General features: G+C 45.6%; 1 protein-coding gene across 1 annotated transcript in view; it reads left to right on the top strand.

The window, feature by feature from the left end:
• LOC146206982 (mite allergen Lep d 7-like) overlaps nt 1-25,331 on the top strand; it is a 46,877-nt gene extending 21,546 nt beyond the window's left edge. Inside the window, exons 2-4 of the mRNA XM_084587078.1 lie at nt 9,185-9,244; nt 9,305-9,665; nt 25,090-25,331. Of these exons, the coding sequence (XP_084443204.1) occupies nt 9,190-9,244; nt 9,305-9,665; nt 25,090-25,303 (630 nt within the window). The 5' untranslated portion in view covers nt 9,185-9,189 and the 3' untranslated portion in view covers nt 25,304-25,331. The remainder of the gene's footprint in view (nt 1-9,184; nt 9,245-9,304; nt 9,666-25,089) is intronic.
• The last annotated feature ends 431 nt before the right edge of the window (nt 25,332-25,762 follow it).

Here is a 25,762-nt window from a genome sequence, read left to right as displayed (position 1 = left end):
GGAAGTGAGTGAAACCGGCCTATAGTTCTTTACAAGATTACCGCCTCTGAAAACCCTAACTACTATTGCGCTGCGCCAGGCATTAGGTAAATAATGATCCCTAAATTACCTTTCAAATACATTTTGCAAGTAATAAGACAACCACTCAGCATATCGTTTGAGGAACTCCGTCAGTATTTCATCAGGGCCGCACGATTTCTTCGGGTCCTATTGATGCGAATGTCGTGCATCGAGTATGGCAACGTGCAAATTGTAGTATTTTCACTCTCAATGTTATTTTTATTCCTACTAAAGACCGACTGGAAGAAATCATTAAACATGTTTGCAATATTTTTTTATCAGTCACGTCATCATCCCCATCCATTACCTGTTTGATTGCGTTCTTCCTACTTAAAGAAATATCGCCAGAACTTTTGCGGTGAACGTTTGAGGAAGTTAGCCAGTGTTGTATCAAATAATTGGAATATGGTAACGCTGTTTTGAACTTCTTTTCGGTGTTTGAAAGCTCTGCTGACGTATTTTTTTTCTTTCGTAGCCTTCATCATCATCATCATCATCATCATCAGCCTGATTATACCCACTGCAGGGTGAAGGCCTCTCCCATATTTCTCCACTTAACCCGGTTCTGTGCTATCTGCATCCACTTGACCCCTGCGAACTTCTTAATCTCATCCGCCCACCTAACTTTCTGCCGCCCCCTGCTACGCTTTCCTTCCCTTGGCATCCAGTTTGTTACCCTCAGCGACCATCGGTTATCCTCTCTTCGCACTACATGTCCTGCGCATGTCCATTTCTTCTTCTTAATTTCTACTAGAATGTCGGTAACTTGAGTTATTTCTCTGACCCACTCTGCACGCTTTCTATCTCTTAATGTTACCCCTACCATTTTTCGTTCCATAGCCCTCTGGGTTGTCCTCAACTTAAGTAGAACTCTCTTGGTTAGCCTCCACGTTTCAGCCCCATAGGTGAGTACAGGCAAGATGCAACTGTTGTATACTTTCCTCTTGAGCGATACCGGTAAGCTTCTAGTCATAACCTGCGAGTACTTGCCAAATGCGCTCCATCCCAATGTTATTCTTCTTGTTATTTCTTTTTCATGGTCCGGATCTGCGGTTACTACCTGTCCTAAGTAGACATATTCGCCTACTATTTCCAGTATTTTGCTACCTAATGTAAACTTTGTCACCCGTTAATAATTAGGAGGGGGGGGGGTATTAACGATGCGCCCTTAACGGTGCGCACACTCCCAGACACCATTAGAGTGAGTGGCGGTAGCTGTTCCGGTCGCTAAAGAGATGCCCTCGACATGCGTGGCAAGCTCAGCTGGAATTCAACTACCTTGTAGTGACAGAAGGGGTGGTCGTTTGGTGCCCAGCTTTCGCCGGTTCAAGCCAGAGTAAGGGTCAGAGTCAGAAGTAACAAACAAAACACACTTTATGCACAGCAAGAGACGATACAGAGGAATACACAAACACTAAAATTACAGAGAGGAGAGGTTCACAGAAAAACAAACGCTAAGCATGCAACTACAGAGGTATTCAATAACACAGAGGCTTTACAAACAGTTCAAACACGAGAGAGTCACAAAAACAAACACCAAATTGTTCACCGGGCACTGTTGCAGTCCGACGCCTCGAGAGTCACGATGTGGCCGTCATGCAAGTCGAGCGCCGCTCTCTCGCAGGTCCGTGGGCTTGCCAGCAGCGGGTGATCCCTGGGAGTCCAGCCGAAGCACTGGCGAACACGTCGCAACCACTGCCTGACTGACTGACTGCACAAGCGGCGCGGCCTCAATAAATAGGGCGCGCCGCGTCTGTCTGTTAAGGAGCGCTAAGGCTAGCGCGCACACACACACTTAGCTTCACTGGTTAGAGCGCTCCCTTTTCCTCCCGTTGAGCCGCGCGTCGTCATTGGCCACGACCCGTAGAAAATTCTGGAGAGCTGTGGCACATTCCAGACTGATGAACCACCATCATCCCCGTGCAATGGCAAAGAGGGCGACGCGTACAAAGCTACGCGCTCTCTCGCGCGGGGAAGGAGGCTTTTCTCGAACATTGTGGAAGCCTCCATGCGGCGCCGGCTTGATAAAAATGTGCGCCGATTTCGTGACAGCCTTTTTAGCTTGCGTTTTAACTTAATGATCTCTCTAGTGATCCAAGGTTTGAGCTGCTTCGATTTCTTTGAGCGATTAGGAACAAATTTCTTAATGCAATACCTTGGTGTGTCCTTGAAACGTTGGCACAATTCCTGGACATTTTCAGGCTGTGATGCATTTGCAAATTGACTTATCTTTGCTTCTAAAATAGCCGTGTCGTCTGCACGGCTGTAATTTTTTGTGTGTTCAACAGGACATTCAAACAGATCATCTTGTGGTCAGATAAGGCCAGCTCGACAGATGCAGTCGGCTATGCCACTTTACTGGATAAGAAAACCAAGTCCAACAATGACTGCGACCTTGATGTAAAATCCTTAGCTTAAGGTTATGCGCAAACATAATTTCCATTATTTTATTCGCACTGCTTATTCTACATTACCTGTTGACAAAGTTTCCCAATTAATGTGTGGCAAATTGAAGTCTACAGCCATTATTAGTCTATGTTCTTATTTACATGAGAGTTAAGGAACAAAAGCAATTCATCCAAAAATTCAAGTGATGTAGAAGGCGGCCTCTATAAAACACCTACTAAATGCACAACGTTCCCACAAGAAACCATTTCAGAACTGCAGATACTGTGCTTTTCATGACAATAGCCCCCCCCCCCCCCCCCCCCCCCGTCCTTTTGAATTTATATCCCATCTAAACACGTGGTAGCCCGGTGGAAAAATGCTATCGTTAATAATTCCCTCATGTAACCAGGTCTCGGTTATTAGCAATGAGTCAGGGCTCTCAGAAATTAGCAAATGTTCCAAATCAGTTGTTTTCTTTGCTACCCTGTGGGCGTTTAGCAGAATAATTATGAGCTATATTTGCTCACAATCACTATGATCATCAGAATCTTCACTTTATTTGGTCGATAACAGCGAACTGTGACCAGAAGATTTATTCTTAACTCTAGGTCGACCTGTCTTACCTGTCTGGGTTTGGTACAGACAACACTCATGTCGTTCGTGATCACACGTGTAAATAGTGTTGTTATTCTTAAGTTTATCATGTAGCAGTTTTACCTTTGTTCCGTTATCTTTTTTCATTTTACTGCTTTGCCATAGCTTTTTTTGTACTGCTACTGTTTCCTTCGCATAGTCGTGGTTTACACTTATCGGGCCACCGTTCAACTTCCCGCAGTTTTTCAATATCAAACGAGAGAAGAAAACTGGGCAAGTTGGTATGGATTCATCTTGTTGTGGCACCACAGGGACGAGGACAGATACGGAGAAAGACCAAGTGCTTACTATCAACTGACAAATTTTATTGCGACATGTAATATATGTCAAAAAACCGCAAAATACAAAAAGAAACAAAAAGGCTACACATGCGAAATCCGGTCCATGGTTACAAGGCTCATGTCAAAAGCGACCTGGTGTCAAACCGTATCACCGTAACAAATGTTTGAGGTAGTCAAATTCAGCATCAAGCAACAATAACGACTGCGCGCTTAAACATTTGACGGATGACTCTTTTATTTTAAATGCCTCCACAATTTCTCGGGCTGTCTTGTCTCTATGTTTCCAGATAACGCGTGATTCATGAAACAGCGGTATGCAATCATGACCCTTGGCATGCTTGGAGAAGTGTGTCCCCGACCCGCCTTCGAGTGACCTAGCATGCTCACGAAGTCGCACATTATTGCAGCGTCCCGTCTGACCCGCGTAGTGCAGGCCAGAGGGCAACGGAATGGTGTAAACCACCCCGCAAGCACAATCGACCCACGGATCAAAGTGCTTCACACCACACCCATTATTCTTCACCCGCGGAGTGTCTCTCCGCTCGATAGCAGCACATATTCGACCCAGTCTGTTTCTAGATGAAAACACCATGTTCACGTCGTAACGGCGAGCCACCTTCTTAAGGCCGTGGGAAACACCGTGAAAATACTGGATGACGGCGAATTTTTTCTTTTCCTGGCCTCTTTCTTTTGTGTCCTTACGTTCATTAGGCTTAGCTTTAGTTGCTTCAGGATTCTCTGCGCTGCCGCTGCCAACACTCAGTCTGGAAACCCTGCGTTTCTCAGCCTGGTCACCTGATTCGCAAAAGCTTTGTTAGTTGTATGGGCACATGACTTGGTAACGGTCGAACTCAATGCATTAGAAGCAATGCCGTTCTTAATGAACTTCGAATGACTTGAAGAAAAATTTAACAATGGCGCACAAGACCTCGGTGAAAAAGACCAGCACACGCGTTGACCTTCAAAAAACAGACATATCCAAAATTTGGATTCTCCCGTTATGAGGGGCTTCGCAAGTGAAGTTAAAACCACCGCCCCTTTGTTTGAAAGCCTTCAAAACATTGACCATAACACGGTTGTGGTCATAACAGTCCACAAAAACAAGAAAATCGTCAACGTACCAAAATACTTTCGTGACCATCCCTTCTAAATCATGCTCCAGCCACCTATTAACCTCAGACAGGGGCAACCCTTGACCCGATACAGATACCAGATTTTTGAATGTACACCTTGCTGTTCCATCCAATAAAGGTTGACGTGAGATAAAAAGCCAGCAGTTCGAGGAAACTGTTGACCGAACTTCTGTAGCGGGAGACGAAGGCCTTCTCATCGTTGTGTAGCATGTGTAGGGGTGTGTTTATTCAGTCGACGCAGATGGATTCAACTACTCAGGATGAATTTGCAGCGGAGCGTCACTGAATCACAAAGACAGCAACCAACTTCGTCGTTCTTGAGAGCGCCAGCACGCGACGCTTGTTAGTGGGTATAACGATGAAGATTACCACACTACAGTTTCCCCCCGGGTAGAAAGGGAGCCATCCTGGCGACTCCTGGAGCCGAAAGGAGAGACGGATCGTAGTAGGGCTTGATTCGGTTATCATACATTCCTTAACATATTTTAAGTGTTGTACGTGCGGCAGTGAATAGAAACGTTCTTCAGCGTGAATACTGAACGTTGAAGCACAGTGAAGTTCATTGCGCTTTAGGAACTGAACCACTGTGTCTTAACTAGGAACAAGGAAGGGATAAGCTATAACCATGCAATGACTTCAGGTTGTTCTGTAGGTAGCCCGACACTACGTGCTGCCAGGTATTGCGTTCTGAAACAATAACCTGGAAGGGGATGTCCGGTTTGTGTGTTTTTGCTGTAAAAAACACGCTAAGCTGACCTGCCTGTACCGCTTTAACACCACGATGGTTTATATGGACCGTGGAGATTGACGCCACCGTTGCCGATGATGCACGTTCGTTTAGCGGACTTGAAAAAGGCATGCTGCAGATAGAGCAACAAGCTTTCGCTCTGGGGCCCTTCGTCATCCCAAGGCTGTTGAAGGTAGTGTCAATGCCGCGCAAAAAGTGCAGTGTCTTCGCCGTTGGCGTCTCAGCTCGATGTCAGAAAGGCCAAAATGTCCACAATGAAGAAGTGGAAGTGGTTGGCCACCTGCATCGACACGCTGCTCCCGGAGCCACTTAATTATAGGAATAAAAATTTGAATCAGAGGTCCATGTAGACTCCTGATTTATATATTTATGTTTCGTTTATTTATTTATTCATTGTACCTTACAGGGCCCAAATACGTTTTATATTAAGGCGACAGAAAACGACATAGGCAGAAAACAAAGTAGGTCATACAACATGATGTACACAGTAAAACCTTAGTAAATAGTTATAGTAACCTCACAATAACCTTATACATAATTGCCACATAATAGTCACAACCACCTAATGCAGGTTTTCTCGTGCTATATTTATACAAATATCAAAATTTCATATATTTCTCATTAGTTCAATAAAGTATGAGTTTGGTATGAGAAGCCATGTAGATGTTATTGATATCCCATAGCCTTTTCGTCAGGGGATTAAAAGAGAAAATAGTACAAAGTAAAACTTAATGGTGGAAATATGCATAATGCAAGAACGTGGGTGAGCACCGTCTTACAGTAGGGGTGTCTGCGAAGGGAGATGGGCGCCTGAGCTTTAGCGACTTTGGCGAACGTAGTACGAGGCCCAATTAGTGGAAGCGTTGCGAGATGATGACACAAAACCAATGCGAGGTGCCAAATATGTGTTGTCATAGTGTAAACCGTAATGTGTATAGTAACAGGTTGCTCCCTGATGAAAATAACGCCTGCTGTTGGTGGCACATTTAGGCAGTCCAAGGCACATACGAAGAGCTTGCGCATGCTGGATTCAAAGAGTCTCGATATTCGCATTTCTAATGTTACTAACTATAAGGAAGCTGTGCCAATGAGTCTGGATGTTCGTCTTTCTAATGTTACTTACTATGGGCCAGAATAAATAGCGACCGGCACAGTTGCAGCATACAGTGCGCGCCTCAGGACTTTCCCCTGAAGAAGGAGAGGGCTTGGATAACTGCTATCAATCTCTCTTGTAGAGAGGATCCCTATCGATGACAACTCCAAGGAAACGATGGCGTTTCTCATAGCGAATGGCTTTGTCATTGATACATGAGTCGTAATGTGACATTCTTATGCGTGTGAACGGGCACTTCTCGATTGAAGTATTTAGGCCCTGCAGGCGAATGTAGAACGTCAATATTGACGACGCCTGTTAAAGTCTCGCACGAACTTGGGGTCGCGTCACACTTGATGCCCAAATACAGATATCTGCATATATAAAGATCTCAGTAGACTGTGACAGCAGTCGAGGAGGCCGACGAGTGCAAAGTTGAAAAAGGTGGGGCTCAGAACTCCGCCCTGCGGAGCTATTTTGGTGTAAAGGCGTTGGTCGGTCTTAAATCTGGGCAAACCTCAATAATTGCATATGCAGCTGTCTCCGACCTCAGCAGCTTCAAAAATAGCCGGATATGTTACGTAGGCGCCCTTAGTATCCAAAAAAGCGCCACTGTCTTTTTTTTTAATTTCGTTGGTTTCTGGATGGACGCTATCAAGGAAGCAACATATTCCATAGAGGAGCGGCCACGTCGAAACTCGCACAAAAATCTTAGAGTTGGTATCGCTCTAGGTGCCATTCCGCACCTGTTAGCAACATTCTCTCCGTGACTGCTGACGCAGATGGCAAGTGCAATCGGACGGAATGTTGCAAGGTCCATTATTCTCGGTTTCAGAAGCGGAACCAAATGATTAGTCTTCCGTTCATTAGTAACTGTACCTTCAGTCCAGGACTTGTAAGATCCAAAAGATATCATCCAGCATGTGCGGAGTACATCACACCATCGTGCCCTGGTGACCTTCTACAGCAAGCCAGCGCAACGTCAAGTTCCTCCAAAAAGCAGTGCAATTCAGCGTTGCGAGATGCCTTGGAGGGCGTCTTATTCTTGCGCAGAAATCTTCGGCTACCTCGCCTTTGCTGCGTGTTTAATGGGGCACAAGAGTTTAGAGCGGGAATGACCAGGTCGTTGCCATGGGTCTCTACATCCGAAAGCCACCGTCCGCTGCTGTCAAGGCATTGTTAGAACGAAAGTCACGTCCGGGCAGCTTCTCAGTCCTGAATATAAGTTCGAGTTCTTTTGTTAAGGCATTGCAGGTCAGAGACAATTACACGAGCTTTCTTCTGCTCAGGTTCATCCTAACGCCACCCCCCCCCCCCTCACAGGGTGTGATGACTGCTGCAGTCGCCGATAATTACTCACGCACCGAATGTGCCTACGATCACATCCCTCAACCTCTCGGCGTCGAAGCGGCTTGATGGCCACAGGTACACAGCCACAAGCGGAGGTCGTCGCTCTTCACTGTCAAGTAGACGCACTGTTTGTTGGTGGGGACCAAATGTTGGACATCGTATCGAATGCAGATGATGATTTTGCTGCTTCTGTTGCTCGTGCGTGATACAAATTTCTCGGATAAGACTTTAGTAGAATGGGGAAGGGTGGAAAAAATGAGGATATCACCGGCGGCATGAGGTTCTTCGTATGCTTCCAGGCCACTTATTGCCACTAATACCTCATTTTGATAAAAAAGACATCCCCCATGCGTCGGTGGCTCCTGTCTGTTTTTTTATGTATGACTGGGGAAGGGATGTTTGTAGATAAGGTGCTGAGCCCGCAGAAATTCCTCTGAAAAAAAAGTTTTCTTGACTTCGTTTTGAACTCCGGGCGAGCCGGAGAGCTAGATGCATTGTACCACTGCATACTAGAATGCAGAGCACGCATGGCGATATTTGGCAATGAATATAGGTATTTATTGAGGGCAACAGGAAGGTGCGAACGTGAAGAAAGCGCTCGCTGGCGCTTTATTCAAACGGGAACTAAGCCAACCTGAGACACTTGAGACATACACAGAGAAAAAGAGCTCCATGCCAAGCGCGTGACTGCGGTTTCGATAACAGTCTAGCGAAACACCACAGAATCATCGATTGTACTGTACAAGTAGACTAGTGATAGCTAGGCGTTGCACGATGTAGCAACCGTATCTTAACTGCATCTTATTGGGAATTTATCTCTGTTTCTGCGCGCCCAATTACAGTCAAACCACAGATCAGTTGTTTTTCTACTATCGCATCAATCTACTATCGACGAAACGGTTTAAGGAAGCATATATATATGAACTCACGGCTGGATGCCGGGCCCCAGGTTTTATGGCACTGGTTGCCCCATTATACTTTGTAATTTGCCGTTCTGCATTTTGTTGCTTTTCCCAAGTATACAAGTATACAAGTTTACTGTTACTCTACTTTTTATTACTGATTTCCTTACTTTTCTTGCTTTTTACTTTTTGTTTATAATTATTTGTTGTCTTTTTCAGTCTATTTTTGTTTAGTTTTTACTTACTACGCACTTGATTTGTGGTCAATCTTAGCTACTTTATCTTGTTCGGATTATATAGTATTACTAATAAGCACCTGGTAATTACCTGGTTAGTTATGGGCGTTCTTATTGTCTTTATCTGACGTACATATCTCGTGCTCGCACATCCTATCCACGTCATTCTAGTCTTAATCTAACACCCGAGTAGGAAGCAAACCTAGACGACCACGTGCGCTGGATCTCAGAAAAGTCGACAGCTTGGTGAACGCTGAGAACATTGGTGCGCACATAACACTAACGCCTAATATGCGAGACTTGGAATAAAAGTGGCCTTCATACGTACGCCCCTCGCAGCGGCCATGATGTCCTCGCTGCCCTGGCTCCTGTGCTTCGCCGCCTCCGCTCTAGCCCAGAGTGAGTGCATTTTTCGGTCCCACGTAGTGTCGCTCTCTCTGATATTCGCTGCCCGCGCAGACCAGGGCGAGCAGCACGCCAATGAGGTGTTCGACCAGATTCTCGAGAGCGTAAGCCAGTCGGAGCGACTAGACCCTCTACAGCTGCCTGAACAGGTGGCAAGCTTCGACCGTACCTTCCTGCTGCGCTTCCACGGCGAGACGCGCCTCTACAACACCACACTAACGGGTCTGTCGACGGTGCGACGAACGGGCAACTGCCGCTTCCAGATGGACGACAAGGGCCTAGACGTGCTCGCCGACGTAGGCGTGGGCGCCCTCGACCTAGACAGCAAGGCACACGTCAAGTTCATGGGTCGTGGACCCACAGTCGACCTGCACGTGCACATCGACTACGTGCGTGTGCTCCTCGAGGCGCTCCAGTAAGTGAACAAAGTGAAGCAGCTCCATTGACAAATTCTTTTGATACTTCCACTGTGATCTTGAAAACATCGAAATTATGCTGTCTGTAAACTCCATGGTGCCTACGGTACCACCTACTGTCTTGGCCATATTGTAAATGGTCTCAACTCTCTCCATAGTGTAAGGGCTGTAACTCATTCATCCTAATGAATCAACAGCACACATTTCAGGTGAAAGGAAAAACAATCTTTTAGAAAGTCGCATACTTGCCTTAGGTAATCCTTTGCATCCCCACCATTCTCTCCTATTTTGCCCTCAAGCTTGGGTATTGTCCCATTAGCACTGAACACGATTTCATACCCAACTTTGAATATCATCATCATCAGCAGCAGCCTGACTATACCCACTGCAGGGCGAAGGCCTCTCCCATATTTCTCCACTTAACCCGGTTCTGTGCTAGCTGCATCCACTTGACCCCCGTGAACTTCTTAATCTCATCCACCCACCTAACTTTCTGCCGCCCCCTGCTACGCTTTCCTTCTCTTGGAATCCAGTTTGTTACCCTAAGCGACCATCGGTTATCCTCTCTTCGCACTACATGTCCTGCCCATGCCCATTTCTTCTTCTTAATTTCCACTAGAATGTCGGTAATTTAAGTCATTTCTCTGACCCACTCTGCACGCTTTCTATCTCTTAATGTTACCCCTACCTTTTTTCGTTCCATAGCCCTCTGGGTTGTCCTCAACTTAAGTAGAACTCTCTTGGTTAGCCTCCACATTTCAGCCCCATAGGTGAGTACAGGTAAGATGCACTGTTGTATACTTTCCTCTTGAGCGATACCGGTAAGCTGCTAGTCATAATCTGCGAGTGCTTGCCAAATGCGCTCCATCCCAATCTCATTCTTCTTGTTATTTCCTTTTCATGGTCCGGATCTGCGGTTACTACCTGTCCTAAGTAGACATAATCACCTACTACTTCCAGTGCTTCGCTACCAAATGTAAACTGCTGTTCCTTCCCGAGGCTGTTGAACATTACTTTCAGTTCAGTTCAGTCGTTCAGTCGTGTCCGACTCTTCGTGACCCTATGGACCATGTCACGCCATGCTTTCCGGTCTCTCACTATCTTCCTAACATCACATAACTTCATCTGCAGTGCCTCGAGGATGCCATCTAACTATCGCGTTCTCTGCCTACCCCTTCTCCGGCGACCCTCAACCTTTCCCAACTTCAAATCTTTCTCCAGCGACTCCTTTCTTCTCATCAGATGACCAAACTAGCTGAGCTTTAACTTTAGAATTTGACCCTCCAATGAGCAGTCAGGGTTTATGGTCGACAATATCGACTAATTTTATCTTCTGGTTTGATGATCATATCGACTGATTTGATCATCAAACCAGAAGATCGAACATTACCTTAGTCTTCTGCGTATTGATTTTCAAGCCTGCGTATTGCTTTTCATTGCTTCTGCGTTACTACCTGTCCTAAGTAGACATATTCGCCTACTACTTCATGTGCTCCGCTACCTAACGTAAACTGCTCTTCCTTCCCGAGACTGTTAAACATTACCTTAGTCTTCTGCATATTGATTTTTAAGCCTACCTTTCTACTTTTCCTGTCTAGGTCATCAATCATTATTTGCAGTTCATCCCCCGAGTCGCTTATGTCATCAGCAAAACGCAGATTACTGAGGTATTCTCCATCTACCCTTATCCCTAACTGCTCCCATTCCAAGTCTCTGAATACCTCCTCTAAGCCAGCTGTGAATAGTAGTGGGGAGATTGTGTCTCCTTGCCTAACACCTTTCTTTATGGGAATTTTGTTACTTTCATTATGCATATCTATGGTTGCTGTGCAGCCACTATATATATCTTCCAGCACTTTCACGTACGGCTCGTCTACCCCCTGATCTCGCAATGCCTGCATCACCGCCGATGTTTAAACTGAGTCAAATGCTTTTTCGTAATCCTTTGCTTTAAATATATTATCTATCATATATCATATATCATCTATGCGGATGACATCACATTTTAGTTAAAGTTGGATGAACCTGAGGGGGGGGGGGGTTGCTTACTGCAACACATTAAGAGGCCGTAGGCCCAATTTACAGACACACTGACAAGCAAGCCCTTCTGTGACACCAGGGACATCAGATATTGCTCTTCTAGTCTGTAAAAATCGTCTTGCTACATTCACCATTCTGCACAGTTGCCTTCTGCAAGGTCATAGCTATGCGTCTCAGTCCAGTCTACCGGCACTGGCCATTCATCAGGTCATATCCATCCAAGACGTCCGTGAAACATTTTGCAGAGGGAGGCACGCTAGCCGGGTGTGTGTGGGGGAGGGGATTTAGGCTAGCACCAAAAAACACCTATTTGAGCTGTGAACTGCCCCCTTGAAAGACAAATATAAGCAGAGCCTGCCTTGGGAGACATTGAATTGTATTATTGAACAAAGAACCAAATGCGAAAAGTTTCTATCACTTCGTGAAGAGTCTCGCTGCGGCGGGTTCTTGATACACGTGAACTGATGAAAAGCACACAACGGATATGCTGACCAACATGTAAATGCAGTCAGTCAGTCAGTCATCCTTGAATAGCAGCTACAGACGTCTGTGGTTTTTCTGGGAAAATTGCGTGATGACCCGCGCGCTCAAGTCAATCTTGTTCACACGTTTTCTGTGTACACTATTCATACAAAGGCCGTCTAGCCTGTCGTTTGTGATTGTTGAGCTTAGCGAGGTTCGTGCTCTCTTCATTGTGCTCGTAACTATCAAGGCCAGAGCCACATTTTTTTCCCAGAGAAAGGAAGAATGGACTGTCCCCAGTTTTGTTGCGCGACATGTCGTTCTATAATAAACCCTCTTCTTTGAAGTTTTCGATGCAGCCTTGCAGTTCTTCAACGAGGGCAACAATATGCGGGTGGAGAAGTTTCAAGCTCTTCGCATTGCTGTAAAAAAAAAAAAACGACAAGTCAGATACCGTCAGAGAGTTCATATAGGGCTGATATATTGCCACGCGATAACATTCTTTCGCACTCTGAATCCCGTAGTTGTCTTGGGTGGCCTGACGAAAGGCCTCTTTTGGTAGTGAAATCAGCACGTTCAAGCGATTGTCTGCCTCACTTGATCAGTTCATGATGCCAGAGAACTGTTTTTCAGCGTTAGTCTGGTGGTCGCGAAACTCAACTCAGTGATATGGTCGTGTACAGTATGGAATTCCATGGATACACTTTTCGGAACGCTGGTAACGGGTTCCAGCAGTACTTCGCTACAATGCGTAAGCAAACAAAAACATGAGCTTGTTGTTTGTTGCACAGGATGTGAGCTCGCTGTCTAGTGCAGCGTTCGAATTTGATTGCTTTGACGCTAGCGCCTCCAGCTCTTCGACTATGGCCACGTAATTCTGAGAGAAAATCCTAATTGACTTTTACTTTGCAGACCATCTTGTTTCACACAGCGTCGGAATGTTGGGCACCGATTTCTTTCGGAGCACACTCTCACAGAAAAAAATGTGTGGTTCGCTTGATAATTCCTATTGTCGAAGGAATATATATATATATATATATATATATATATATATATATATATATATATATATATATATATATATATATATATATATATATATATATATATATATATATATACCGCACCAAGACAAGGACGCAGAAAGAAAGCAATTTATTCTAGAAAGAAAGGATGGGGTTTTTATACCACCGCCTTAAGAACATGCGCTAGCAAAGCATATCAGCAAGCTCCTTTGCCAACAACGCGACAGAAAGACTACTTACACAATATTTTTTTCCAAAGATCCCTTCTGCTTCAACTATTTCACGCGTTAACCGGATTTTGAGCAATTTTAAAACCAAGCTTCTTTTTTTAGAAGGAGAATGCATTTGCAAACGCGGCAGTGGGGGGAACAACAATTTCCTAAATTATGTTTCAGACTTCCCGCCCATGCTCCCGAAGCCTATCATTGGGGCATCTGTCCGTTTGTCCTAGATATTCCACAGGAGAGAGGTATTGGATAGACTACATTTTGGATGCAATTAACAATTTTTTTCCGTGTTTCTTTGAGCAGCCGACCACCATTTTGACTTCTGACAAAGTTTTATTGCACAGATGACTCAACTTATCAGGAGCCGAAAAAAACACCCTAGTGCCCGATCGCTGCACTATTATTTAATATTATGGGACAGCCTATGAATGTATGCGATGACGGCAACATTTTCTTTCTTGCGCGGAGCCTCTTCACTGACATCCTCTATTTCTGGCGTACTTTCTTCAGAAAACCTTCCACCACAGACACCAGAAGATGGGAAGGGTACTCAGTGCATTCCAGCCGCTTATACTGTTGTGAAACAAATTTCATACATAAGGTGCGGGCAAGACTTCTCGAGCGAATTAGGAAATGAAAGATGAGCAATTGAACGTTTCACAAGTTTAGAATACGATGAAGGTAACGAAGGTTTTTCGCTACGAAGTTTGAACATCCAGAACGTCCGATCATGATGCAGTATGAAGTTCAAACGTTCGTCCTAGAGATTTGAGCTGGCCACGAAACAACGCGAGTACATGAAGGAACCATCATTTGTTAAGTACAATGACGTCAATATACTTACAAATCCTAATAACATTGGGATCAGTTACAGTACCAGAAAAAGACCTGTCCAGCCGGGTTAAAAACAAATCGCATAAGATGGGGACTAAGCACGACCGAATACAGATACATTTTGTTCCCTTCAATGATCCCTTTTGAATTTCGGATATCTCGTTCAAATCATGAGTGGAGCATCCATCGTCCAACGAGGTTTGAAACAGTCAGCCCGGCGTCAGATCGCTGCTCCAGCTCTGGCCAAAAACTGCTCTCAAACTCCGTTCCTGCCTTCTCATTGAAGTCAATGCCTACTGAGATTGTTCTTTCCCTCCAATACCTGCAGTTTCGTCAGCAAGGACGGAAAAAGACAGTGCTGTACTAGCTTCGGCTACCATTTGCTCTCTTAGGATGCGACCACAGATTGAGAGGATCTCGTTCTGGACGCAGAAGGAAGTGTACTTGGCACTGGCAGCAGAAGGAGTATTCTTGAAGGCGAGTATCTCCAGCATCTACCCGAAAGTCGAGGAAATCATTGCAGACCCCACTGTCAGACTGCTTCCCGCGAATTTTCAAGTCATGCGTTGCGCAAACGATAATATAAAATAGGTCCTCGCGGTTCCTTTCAATTTGCTCACGCAGTGCTCTGCTGCTGTACAATGGGCAGCTTCTTGCCTGTCATCACATGCATAAGATTTTGTCTTTGCTTCCTGGTGCCTTTTACGTAATCCTTGGCCGCCTCGTTTCTGTAGCTGCTGAAAGCGCGCGCGATCAAACTATCTTGAGTAGCCCGGTGAACACTCGGAGGAAAATGCAGAAACGACAAGGGGTGCCTTTCGCTGTAGCTTAATAAGCAAGCCAAGGGGTAGCGAAAAGTTCGCCTGGCGAGTAAGAAGGCGTAACTTCCGGAATATGCCTGTGTGCTTAGCTTTGCCTAGAAACTCCCAAGGCGAAGAAGAATCACAACGGCTTACAGCGTCACCTCCAGTCCGCTTATGAGAGCTGGCATCACTTTGGTCCAATGCTTTAATGTGGTCGCATGTCACACTTGAGTGCTCTGCCGGGCAGCTGGCTAACCCTCCCCCCTGAAGCGTCGGATATCCATCATCTGGGACAGCGGGAGGCAAACCTACTAAGGAGTTCCTTGGGGTTTACAGGGTATAAAATAATCGAGTTTTTCTTGGAAGGAAATATTACTCTATAAGAAAATCTGCTTCACAGAACACGCTCACCTCGCTCGATCCCGCTCGCGCACCCGCAGAGTCGAGAAACTGCACACACTCTGCTTGCCACCAGAGCCAAATCCTCCTCAGAGACATTCCAAGCACATGGCGGCGGAACTAACGGTATAAGACGTGAAAGGGAGTGTCCGTATTGTCGGGCAGCCAGTTTCGCAGACTTTTCGCGCGCCAACCTTTCTAATCAACACCAGACGCGCGGATAAGTTTCGTGTCTAGCATTCTACCTTTCGTTGCCCATGCCGCAGTTGTTTCTGCGCCATTTCAGTGCCCTGTGCAAGTGGCCGGAGGGCTCACAAAACGACACTGTGCACGGGATGTTTTTTATTAGTCTTGTAAGGCATTCTTCGCAGACTCATTCCAGGCAGTTGGAGACAGAGCTGACAGAGCAAGTGACACTGCTTACCGCCGAACCGGCAGCAAGGGGCGCCGCCTATGGGACCCATCTTTTCGATTGCCCATTGTAAATTGTTGCACCCGGGCCTCTATTGAAACCAGTGGCGACTGGAGCGCTCCTCGGCTGAGAACACGTGAAAAACGGACACGTTTATCGGAGGCGTCAGCGAGATTTCAACGAATATGCAGGACCTAAGTGTGCTAATCCAGCTGCGTAGTTTTTAATGTCATTGCATAAAAAATCTACAATTCCGCGTGGGAGCAGGGGACAAGGGCTCCCCCCCGCCCTTGCTCTCTATTCCGGACGCCCATGTATCCACCTTTAATTTAGTGCGCAGAGTGACCTTCGAATGCTCGGACCTAACAGGGAACCACGCAAAGCAGCTCTGTCGAAAGTACTTCTGTTACCTTTCCTACGTCTACGTGTGTTTTATGCACTTCAATATGATCATTTTGACTGCCCACTAGCCCAAAACATCATACTGGGTCCGTATTCCGAGTATGCGTCGTTATCGAAAGTGTCGCAGTTAAATATCAGGTTCTTCTTGTTCTTTTCTTCAAATTTCTCTCATCTCCAGATTACTTGGACCAATTAATCTAATTGCAGAATACAAAATTTATTTACACTATATACAAACTGCAGCACAACTTCAATCAGGGTGCGGCCTCTCGTCACGGCACCCGAAACGAGTCTCTCTTTTTTTTGCCGCGTCGATCTGACTCCTCGGAGCTTCTCCCCCTCTCCGGGTTCTCCTCTTCCATCGTCTTCCGGCGTTATCGTATCAGCAAGCTCCCGCCGAATTCCTGGAAAACAACTCGCAGGCACGGCTGGGGGTGGTTGAGGGAGGATCGGGTGTCCTCTCGGGAGCGACGCTTTTCTTCGGCCGACATCGCTGGCCGTCCGTGCGGCGCCAGCCCGCAGACTTCCTCCCAAGTTCGGACCTTTCACAGGGAGGCGTTAGCCACGGCCGCTCCGTTTGCACGCACACACATACACACAGAATGTAAGATGGAGTCCAAAGACAGACTCCGCCCGCACCACACACAAACGTAAACACACACACGTCGCAGTCTTTCCATTCGTTCGCTTTTTTTTTTCTGTCCACGATCAGGGCGCGCACTTAACAGTCGCTAGCTCCCCGACCTCAAGTCGTCTGACTACTGGAAACGTCGGAACCAGAAGTGGTAATCACATCGTGTTACGGTGTGTTCACCAATCAAATGACTCAATGTCGGAGAGATTGCGACACTTTCTTTTACGAAACAAACTCGAACTATGGACCTTGCTGGCAATAAGTTCCTTTCCTACATGTCGCTCAATCAAACCGAGCATCAAAAGCTCCACTCTACGCAATTTGTTCAAAGCTGTCCTCAACCTCCCTTCAATGTCTTTGACACAGGTCTCTGACGCTCTTTAATCTACCTTGACGCTGGCAGGACTCTTTTTCACGCACCAAGGCCTGTCCCACACATGCTATCGACATTCACACACAGATTTCCTGCTTTCCACGTTGTACAACCTGTCGTTTCGCAGCTGCCAACGAGGTCGGGGGGCATATAGTAGTGGTGTCCTGCGCTGGTGCCTTCCAAACACCCGTCACCAAACATTCACTCAGCTAAGCCATTTTCGTAACCTCTACGCCTCTCCATGCTAATCAAACCTTCTATCTACACGGATTCTCAGGAGGCCCTCAGAGCTTTCCACCCTAGAACCTTATCGGTAGGCATCCGCACGGCCCTGGATGATACACTAGCGCAATCATTGTGAAGGCTGTAGAACTCCCGGATGTGCAAACCCAACATAAGACGGTTGTGATTACTGACCTCGAGCCGAGCATCCTGAAGAGTGAAGTTGAATGGGCCTTAGCCAGCCTTGCTGAGAACAAAGCTAGCGGAATTGATGGCATTCCAGCTGAGTTGCTTCAAAACCTAAACAATGACGACGCTGTTAACGTTCTGTATACATTATGTCAGCAAATTTGGACAACCCTGCAGTTGCCACAGGATTAGATTAGGTCAGTTTACATCCCCATTTCAAAGACAGGCAGTGCCAGAGATTGTTCCAACTGCCGCACGATTGCGATTATTTCGCATGCTAGCAATGTGATGCTGAAATTCCTCCAAGGTAGGCTGCAGCAGTATGTGGATCGGAAGCTTCCAGACGTGCAAGCTGGGTTTCGCCAGGGCAGAGGAACTAGGGACCAGATTGTCAACCTTCGCTGGATCATAGAAAAAGCAAGAGACTTCCAGAAACCCATCTACTTCTGCTTTATTGATTATGCGAAAGCGTTTGACTGCATAGATCACAGCAGATTGTGGCAAGCTCTCCAAGAGATGGGAGTTCCAATTCACCTCATCTGTCTCCTCAGGAACCTGCATGAAGGGCAAGAGGCCACAGTCAGAACTGGGCATGGTCTTACGGATTGGTTTCCGATTGAGAAAGGAGTGAGACAAGGCTGCATACTGTCGCCCTGCCTATTTAACCAATATCATGAGTGCGTCATGAGGAAGGCCGTTCTGGACGAGTCTTCAGCTGGAGTGAAGATTGCTGGGAAAAGTATCAACAACCTTAGATACGCGGATGATACCACTTTAATGGCAGAAAGTGAAGTGGAACTCAAGAGACTTCTGATGCGCGTACAAGAAGAGAGTGAGAAGTTTGGAGGCTGTTTGGCGCTGTTTGCTTTGAGAGCGGAGCCGCAGCCCCGTAGAGAATCCCACAAACTGAACATTAAAAAGACAAAGATCATGGCGTCTTGCCCTATCAATTCCTGGAGCATCAAGGGACAAGAAGTGGAAGCTGTGACAGATTTTCTCTTCTTGGGCTCCAAGATTACCCTGGAAGGAGACTGCAGCCATGAAATTAGAAGAGACGTCTGCTTCTGGGAAAGAGAGCCATGGCTAGCCTTGACCACCTAGTAAAGAGCAGAGACATTACACTGCCAACGAAGATCCGTATAACTCGTGCTATGGTCTTTCCAGTTGTTATGTCTGGATGAGAGAGTTGGACGGTGAAGAAGGCTGACCGCCGAAGAATTGACGCGTTTGAATTGTGGTGCTGGCGGAGACTCTTGAGAGTTCCTTGGACGGCCAGAAGATCAAATCAGTCGATATTGTCGACCATAAACCCTGACTGCTCATTGGAGGGTGAAATTCTAAAGTTAAAGCTCAGCTACTTTTGTCATCTGATGAGAAGAGAGGAGTCGCTGGAGAAAGATTTGATGTTGGGAAAGGTTGAGGGTCACCGGAGAAGGGGTAGGCAGCGAACGCGATTGTTAGATGGCATCCTCGAGGCGCTGCAGATGAAGTTATGTGATGTTAGGAAGATAGTGACAGACCGGAAAGCGTGGCGTGACATGGTCCATAGGGTCACGAAGAGTCGGACACGACTGAACTGAGAACTCGAAAGACAAGGACAACACGAAGGAGACAACACATGCGCTAACATTGAACAGCATGTTTATTTGATGCATGTGCATTTTTCATATACAGAGTGTGTGCCTACGAAGATAAGATATTCCGCAAGTCTGTCACACTGCACGTGACTTGTGCCACACAGTTTAACTGTTTATTTATTGTACCCTCAGGGCCAAAAACATTACAGAGGGGAGCGGGTTAATTATGATACAGAACAATGAATATAATACAGTGAAAACAAGTAGTACAAAATCAAATTCCTCCAGAATAAAACAAACAACATTCACAAAGCGTAAATAACATAAAATCAATGTACACAACACAGTGGAAACAGATATAACATATGATCAAATTCCTTCAGAGTAACATTGTTAGCTATTGCGTCATGTAAGGTTTTGTTATCTGAAATGGCTGCAATATCGGGGGGAAGGCGGTTCCATTCCACAGATGTGCGGGGAAGATATGACTGAAAAGTTGATTTGGTGTGGCATGTTCGGATGCCAACCTTGTGGCGGTGATCAATGCGATGTGAAATGTAATCTGGAGGTGATATGAAACAGTCGTGAAGCGCAACGTGATGATATAGCTTGTGAAATAGCGTTAGGCGACCAATTTTACGGCGAGATTGTAACGGTGGGAGTGAAACGTTAGATTTCATGGCTGTGATGCTTGCCGTACGATTGTAATTTGAAACAATGAAGCGGACGGAATTATTTTGGACTAGTTCCAAGGAATATATGAGGTTTTCATGTGTAGGGTCCCATATTGATGATGCGTATTCAAGCTTAGGACGTATAAGTGTTTTATACAGTAAAAGCTTAAGAGATGAGGGAGCGGCAGAGAAATTCCGACGTAGGTATCCTAACATGCGGTTAGCGTTATTAATAACGTAGTCAATATGAATAGACCATGTTAAATTTTCAGTGATATGAATACCTAGGTACTTGTATGTTTTTACTCAGTCAAGATGAGTGCCATTAAGATAATATGAAGGGAGAGCGTTATATGCACGGGAAACACGCGAAGCTTTACATTTATTAATGTTTAATTCCATTATCAATGCATTGCACCAGTCTGACACCAAATTGAGGTCTCACTGGAGAGTGTCAGTATCGTTAACGTTATTTATTTCCCGAAATATTACACAATCGTCAGCAAAAAGGTGAATGTTAGAGGATATGGCAGAAGGAAGGTCATTAATATAGATTAAGAATAGGAGGGGTCCGAGGACCGATCCCTGTGGAACACCAGATAGCACGTTAGTAATCGGTGAATTAGTGTCATTAGCATGTACAAATTGCCAACGGTTAAGAAGGAAAGATTTAATCCAGTCGAAGACGTTAGGATTGAGATTAAGATGGCTCAATTTATGTAGCAGCAATTTATGACATACCTTATCAAAAGCTTTGGAAAAATAAAAAAAAATGCAGTCAGCAAATGATGAGTTGTCAAGTATGCGGTATAGCTTATCAGTAAAGGCAAGTAACTGAGTTTCACATGAGTATGTTTGACGAAAACCATGTTGCGCAGGTGTGAAAAATGAATTCTCATCGAGAAAGGTAACGACATGCTTGAAAATGATATGTTCTAGTAATTTGCAGCATGTGCTTGTGAGCGAAATGGGACGAAAGTTTTGAGGGGAGTGCTTACCACCGGACTTGTGAATTGGAACCACCTTCCCAATTTTCCAGTCGTTAGGAAGGCTTGCTGTGTCGAGTGACTGCTGAAAAAGTTTGGTTAGTATAACTGAACTATAAGCCCGGGTATTTTTTAGGAATTTAGCGCTAATCGCATCGAAACCAGGTGAAGAATCATTTTTTAAAGAGCCAATTAATTTGGCTACGCCAGGTGGATCGATTCGTGTCATTAAGAAAAAAACAATTATTTCTTTGTTAGCGACACAGAAGGCATGTTCATACATTTACTTCCAAATATTTTATCTGTCTTGCCTGCATGATCAGTCTGGTTATCAGTTTGCTCTTTTTGTTTATCAATTGGTGTCGAAGTCAGGAGTACACACACTTCCCTTGCACTCTGCACGATATTGAATAGATTACGTTTACCGTTTTCCAGATTTTCGTTATGTTCACGTAGCCTGTGACTAGAAGGTTCCTAAATGGCAGGCCTAAAAGACATCAAGATATAACACTTGGTTGATTCCTGGACATATGGGGACCACTGGCTGTCAGGTGCACGCCCACTAGCTGGCAAAATTATCACCGGGTGCTATACATTTTGTGGCCAGCCCACCCAGGATGCACGATGGGATGACCCTCAAGAAGGCCATCCAGCTACACAACCCACCCATGCGACCACGTCTAGCTGCAAAATCCTAGTCCGCCACATCTGTCCCTTACGATCCGAGAAGCGCATGTATTAAGGCGAAAGCCTTTAATGGCTCATACTGTCTGCGTTCGTTCGACCGGTCACACTATAGCTGCCAATCAAATGACGCCATGACGATGTCATCAAAAAATAAAAATTCTGTCTCCACCGGGAATCGAACCTCCATCCTTGCATCCCCAGCCGAGCGCTTTAACCAACTGCGCCACGCCCAGCATTTTTTTCTTTATTACACAGGAAAAGCTCCGTAAAAAAAAAGAAAAAACTCTCCTTACTTAAACTTGTCCATGTCTAAAGTTTCCGGGCTGCTTAATACGGGCCCGCCATATCCCTAACCCGACAATGCAGCATCATCAAAACATCAAAATTCTGGGAGGCAAACACATGCATCTAGATACGGCATCCAGTTTGGAGGTTCTTCACGTGCAGCATACACACTCCTCACCAAAGCACACTGCTCCTGAAACACGGATTTGGACGATCTTGGTGGTTCTGCATGCCTGTCAATCATGCGGCTTTTCCAAAGACTGAACAATCCCATGCATCAGCACGAATAGATCGTAAGGCACGACAGAGTTTTTGTCACACCATATTCTCCTTGTCTACCGTTAAGATGATAGGAGCGATGAAAATGACGCTGCAAGAGTGATAATGACAATGATAACATTAAAAATTATAAAGACGGTGCATTTATTGATAAAGGTAATGACAGCCAACGGGATGTACCACGTGCACCAGCAACGCTTAGGTTTTCGAATTTCTGCAGTGTCTGTTCCACAGTGCTCTCGAAATTTTCAATTCAAATAACTGATAAACCCCGCTAGGCTATACCTGTGCAAACGTTATACCAGCTTACTACCCCTGAACCCTGTCGTTCTCACTGCCCTCTACTGGGCCAACCTGAGCCCCGTAGTTAACGAGACGTATTCCAGTTAGCCACCGAAGCCCTCCCGCTGCCCTATACATAAGACGGGCACAAGATGGGCACGCACTTGACCGAGAGCTTCCCATCTCACTGGTGATTCCTTCGATGTTTTAACCTGGCACAAAACGGCCGTCTTGTAAAAAGTGTTGTCAGACTACCCGCCCATAGACCAACACCATATTTACAAATGCGGCTCTCGTGACGCTGCAGCCATAGAGTTCCTTACACTAACTAGAGGGAAAGCTGAGGGCGCTGCACTTCAGCCACCATGGGCGCGCTAAGAATCATGGGCCGGTGTACTACTTGTTGCGGGACAGTCGGTTTTTCTCGGGTACGTGGAGTGGCGTTACTGCAATGTTTCTTTTTTGTTATCATCATCATCTGAAGGTGCGTACATAGACCGCGAAAGCCATAGTAGCGAAGGCGCAAAAGCAGACGTCGCCAATAAATGATTTCTGTTTCCCGAAATGCAACTAAAAACTTCCTTAAATGATTGCACAACGATAAATATTTTCATAGCATTTTTTTATTTCAAAGTTTGCCTATTAAGTGCGAAATGTTGGTATTTGTGCTGCTCAAAACTAAGCCAATAGGAGAAAGAGTCATCGCTTATATTGGATAAATCTCACACTGGCATGCTTTTTCTCTCTCTTTTTGTAATTTACAGTCAAAATATTCAATCTTAGGACATTATTTATGGTAGAACAACGTTTATCTTTGCATTAGTTTTGGCCAAAAGTTGTAGTTCTGCACTCGGTAGCTCTCCGGCCTATGATGCTTTGAGCGCCCATGGTGGCTGAACTGGCCGTTTGGAAACTCCATGTAAACGCCCATAGACGGCAGCACAGCTTTCCCTCTAGGTAAGAGTAAGAAACTCTATGGCTGCAGCAGACTGGGGGTGAAAAGAAGGCTTAGCGCCAATAGGAATACATAGAAGTGAAAGTTTTCAAAGCAGTTTTCTAATTTCACGGGCAACCTAAGATGATTTTTTTTCTACAGTGATCATAAACATCCGGTTATACATTGTGAAAGCATTTAACGCTATTTCAGAGGTGCAGTATTTTTAAAACACCGCGAAACGTATGGGCGTGTGAATAGGGAGGGCGACCCATAAAAACCCATGTAAACACAACTTACGCCAACCATTTTCTCATTTTGCAGAGCCCCAGAAGTGAAGACCGGTCGTCAAACGTTGGAGAGAGTTTTGCCAAAGTTTGACACTTGTGTGACAAAGTTTGGTGCTTCATTCTGGAAGCAAAATATTTTTAAAACGCCGCTAAAAATACGTGTAGTGAAGCAGCACAAGCATACCGCCGACAAACGCGTTAATCGCAGGATGTTTCTCCGAATTCTGCATGCTTCTATTGAAGCCTGATACGTTGCCATATACGCTGAATTAGCTTACTAATAACGGTCGTTCAAGGCTTGAGAAAACCCCATTCAAAAAGCGCTTCTCAAGCGTCATGACGAGGGAACGAAAACGTACGGCCCACTGTAACAGGCAGACTCCAATCGAGCGCGGACGAAGCAGGCCTGGGCGTTTTGGTCGTCTGTTGCTGATTCGCTTATTGTTTTGTGCGAGGACGGCCTTCAGCTGAAAACTTTGTATCATGGCAGTATTTCAAAGAAGACGTAACCTGCGGGGCAGCATATCGGACAACACGAGAAGCATCCAGCGGATAGTTACATTTTCAGGGGTAGGTCGGTCTTTGTAAATACAATGCGCATTAATTCAGGCACTTAAAAGACTTATTGGCTTCAAAATGATGTAGCACACTTTTTCACACTTTTTCTTTAATCATTCGGTAACTTTTAACCACTATCCGTGTTTATTATCACTTTCTGAAATCGGAAAATTGATTTAAGTTTTTCCTGCATGTGTCTCTATGAACCGTGCTGCCGACTCGTATTCCAATACGTTTCACGGTGTTTTAAGAATACTCACCTTATCTAATGAAGTTTCATAGTGTCACCATGTGTTCTTCGAAGTTCATCGCTTCTCTGCACCGAATGACATCATAGGTGCACTGTGAAATCAGAAATCTGCTTAGAAGCCTTTTGGTTCGTGTGGGCGCTAAGCCTTCTTTCACCCCCCGTCGGCCGAGCCTTGCGATCGCAGCAACACCGCATCTTGCTTACGTCAGACTTCGCTGTTGGCATATACATACTCCGAAACGGCCGAGTTGGTTCATGATGGAAAACTACGCCCATCAAAAAAAGGAAACACACGGCTCAAGCATTGCTCGCATGTACTCTCAACCTAACATTGGCCATCTGTAACTCCACGCAGTCTACAAAACGATCTTGTTTCCCTCGGCCTCAATTCTTTGTATCACTAGTTTTGCTTTTCCACCACTGTTGAAGCTGATAACAATGGAGCTGTGCTGCCGGCTCACCATTGGGTCACTTGACCTTACGTTCTACGAGGTCCGCTTCTGAAACCTTTCCCCTTATCCGCTAAATCGCCACTCTTTTGATAACTGGCTTTGACCGTGCTACGTTCAACAGAACAAGTGGATGTTTCTCCGACGCAGGGTGGACGGCGTGGTGCAGCTTCGGCGGTTCAAGGTCCAGGAGCTGCTCGGCTTCGCGCTCAAGATAAACGGTCTGGGGCCGCTGAGTTACATGTTCAACTTCTTCTCTGCCTATTTCACCAGGCTCTTCAAGGGAATGGTGCGCTCGCGCGTCGAGAAGGTGCTCAGTGCGCAGATCGAGAAGAAGATTCGCGAGCTCAAGCTGACCTTCTGAGAGAAAAATAAATAACACACTCTGTTGAGCAGTGAGCGCGAGGGGGAAAATTGTTACGCCGTTAGCGGCGCGACCGAGACGTTCTAGCTGGTTCAGTACGCCAGGTACAATATGAATCAGGAAAACAAAGGAGATATGAGCCACAAACCAAAAGAAATACGTAAATTAAAAGGTGTCTGTGCCCCGAATGCTTTTTAAAAAGGCATGTAAAGCAGCCCTAGAACAAAAAGCGCTTGCATAGGAAAGTGTCAAAATTGCATTATTCGTTTCGCAACTAAATTACATGAGATGCATCAGTGAAAGAGAAAGAAAGGCATGACAATTTAAGTGTGAAATCGACATACACAGGCGTCGTAAATGCCAACAATCTTGCAGTCACTGTTTTTACGCGAAGCATACTAGGCTCGTTGTACCAAAAAGCATCGCCATACCCCAGTTCATTGAAAGGAAGTGTCCAAG

The sequence above is a fragment of the Amblyomma maculatum genome, chromosome 1 (assembly GCF_055883805.1).
Source record: "Amblyomma maculatum isolate TAMU_Amacu chromosome 1, ASM5588380v1, whole genome shotgun sequence".
NCBI classification, from domain to species: Eukaryota; Metazoa; Arthropoda; class Arachnida; order Ixodida; family Ixodidae; genus Amblyomma; species Amblyomma maculatum.
Note: the sequence above shows the minus strand (reverse complement) of the source record. Positions and strands in the feature narration are given on the sequence as shown.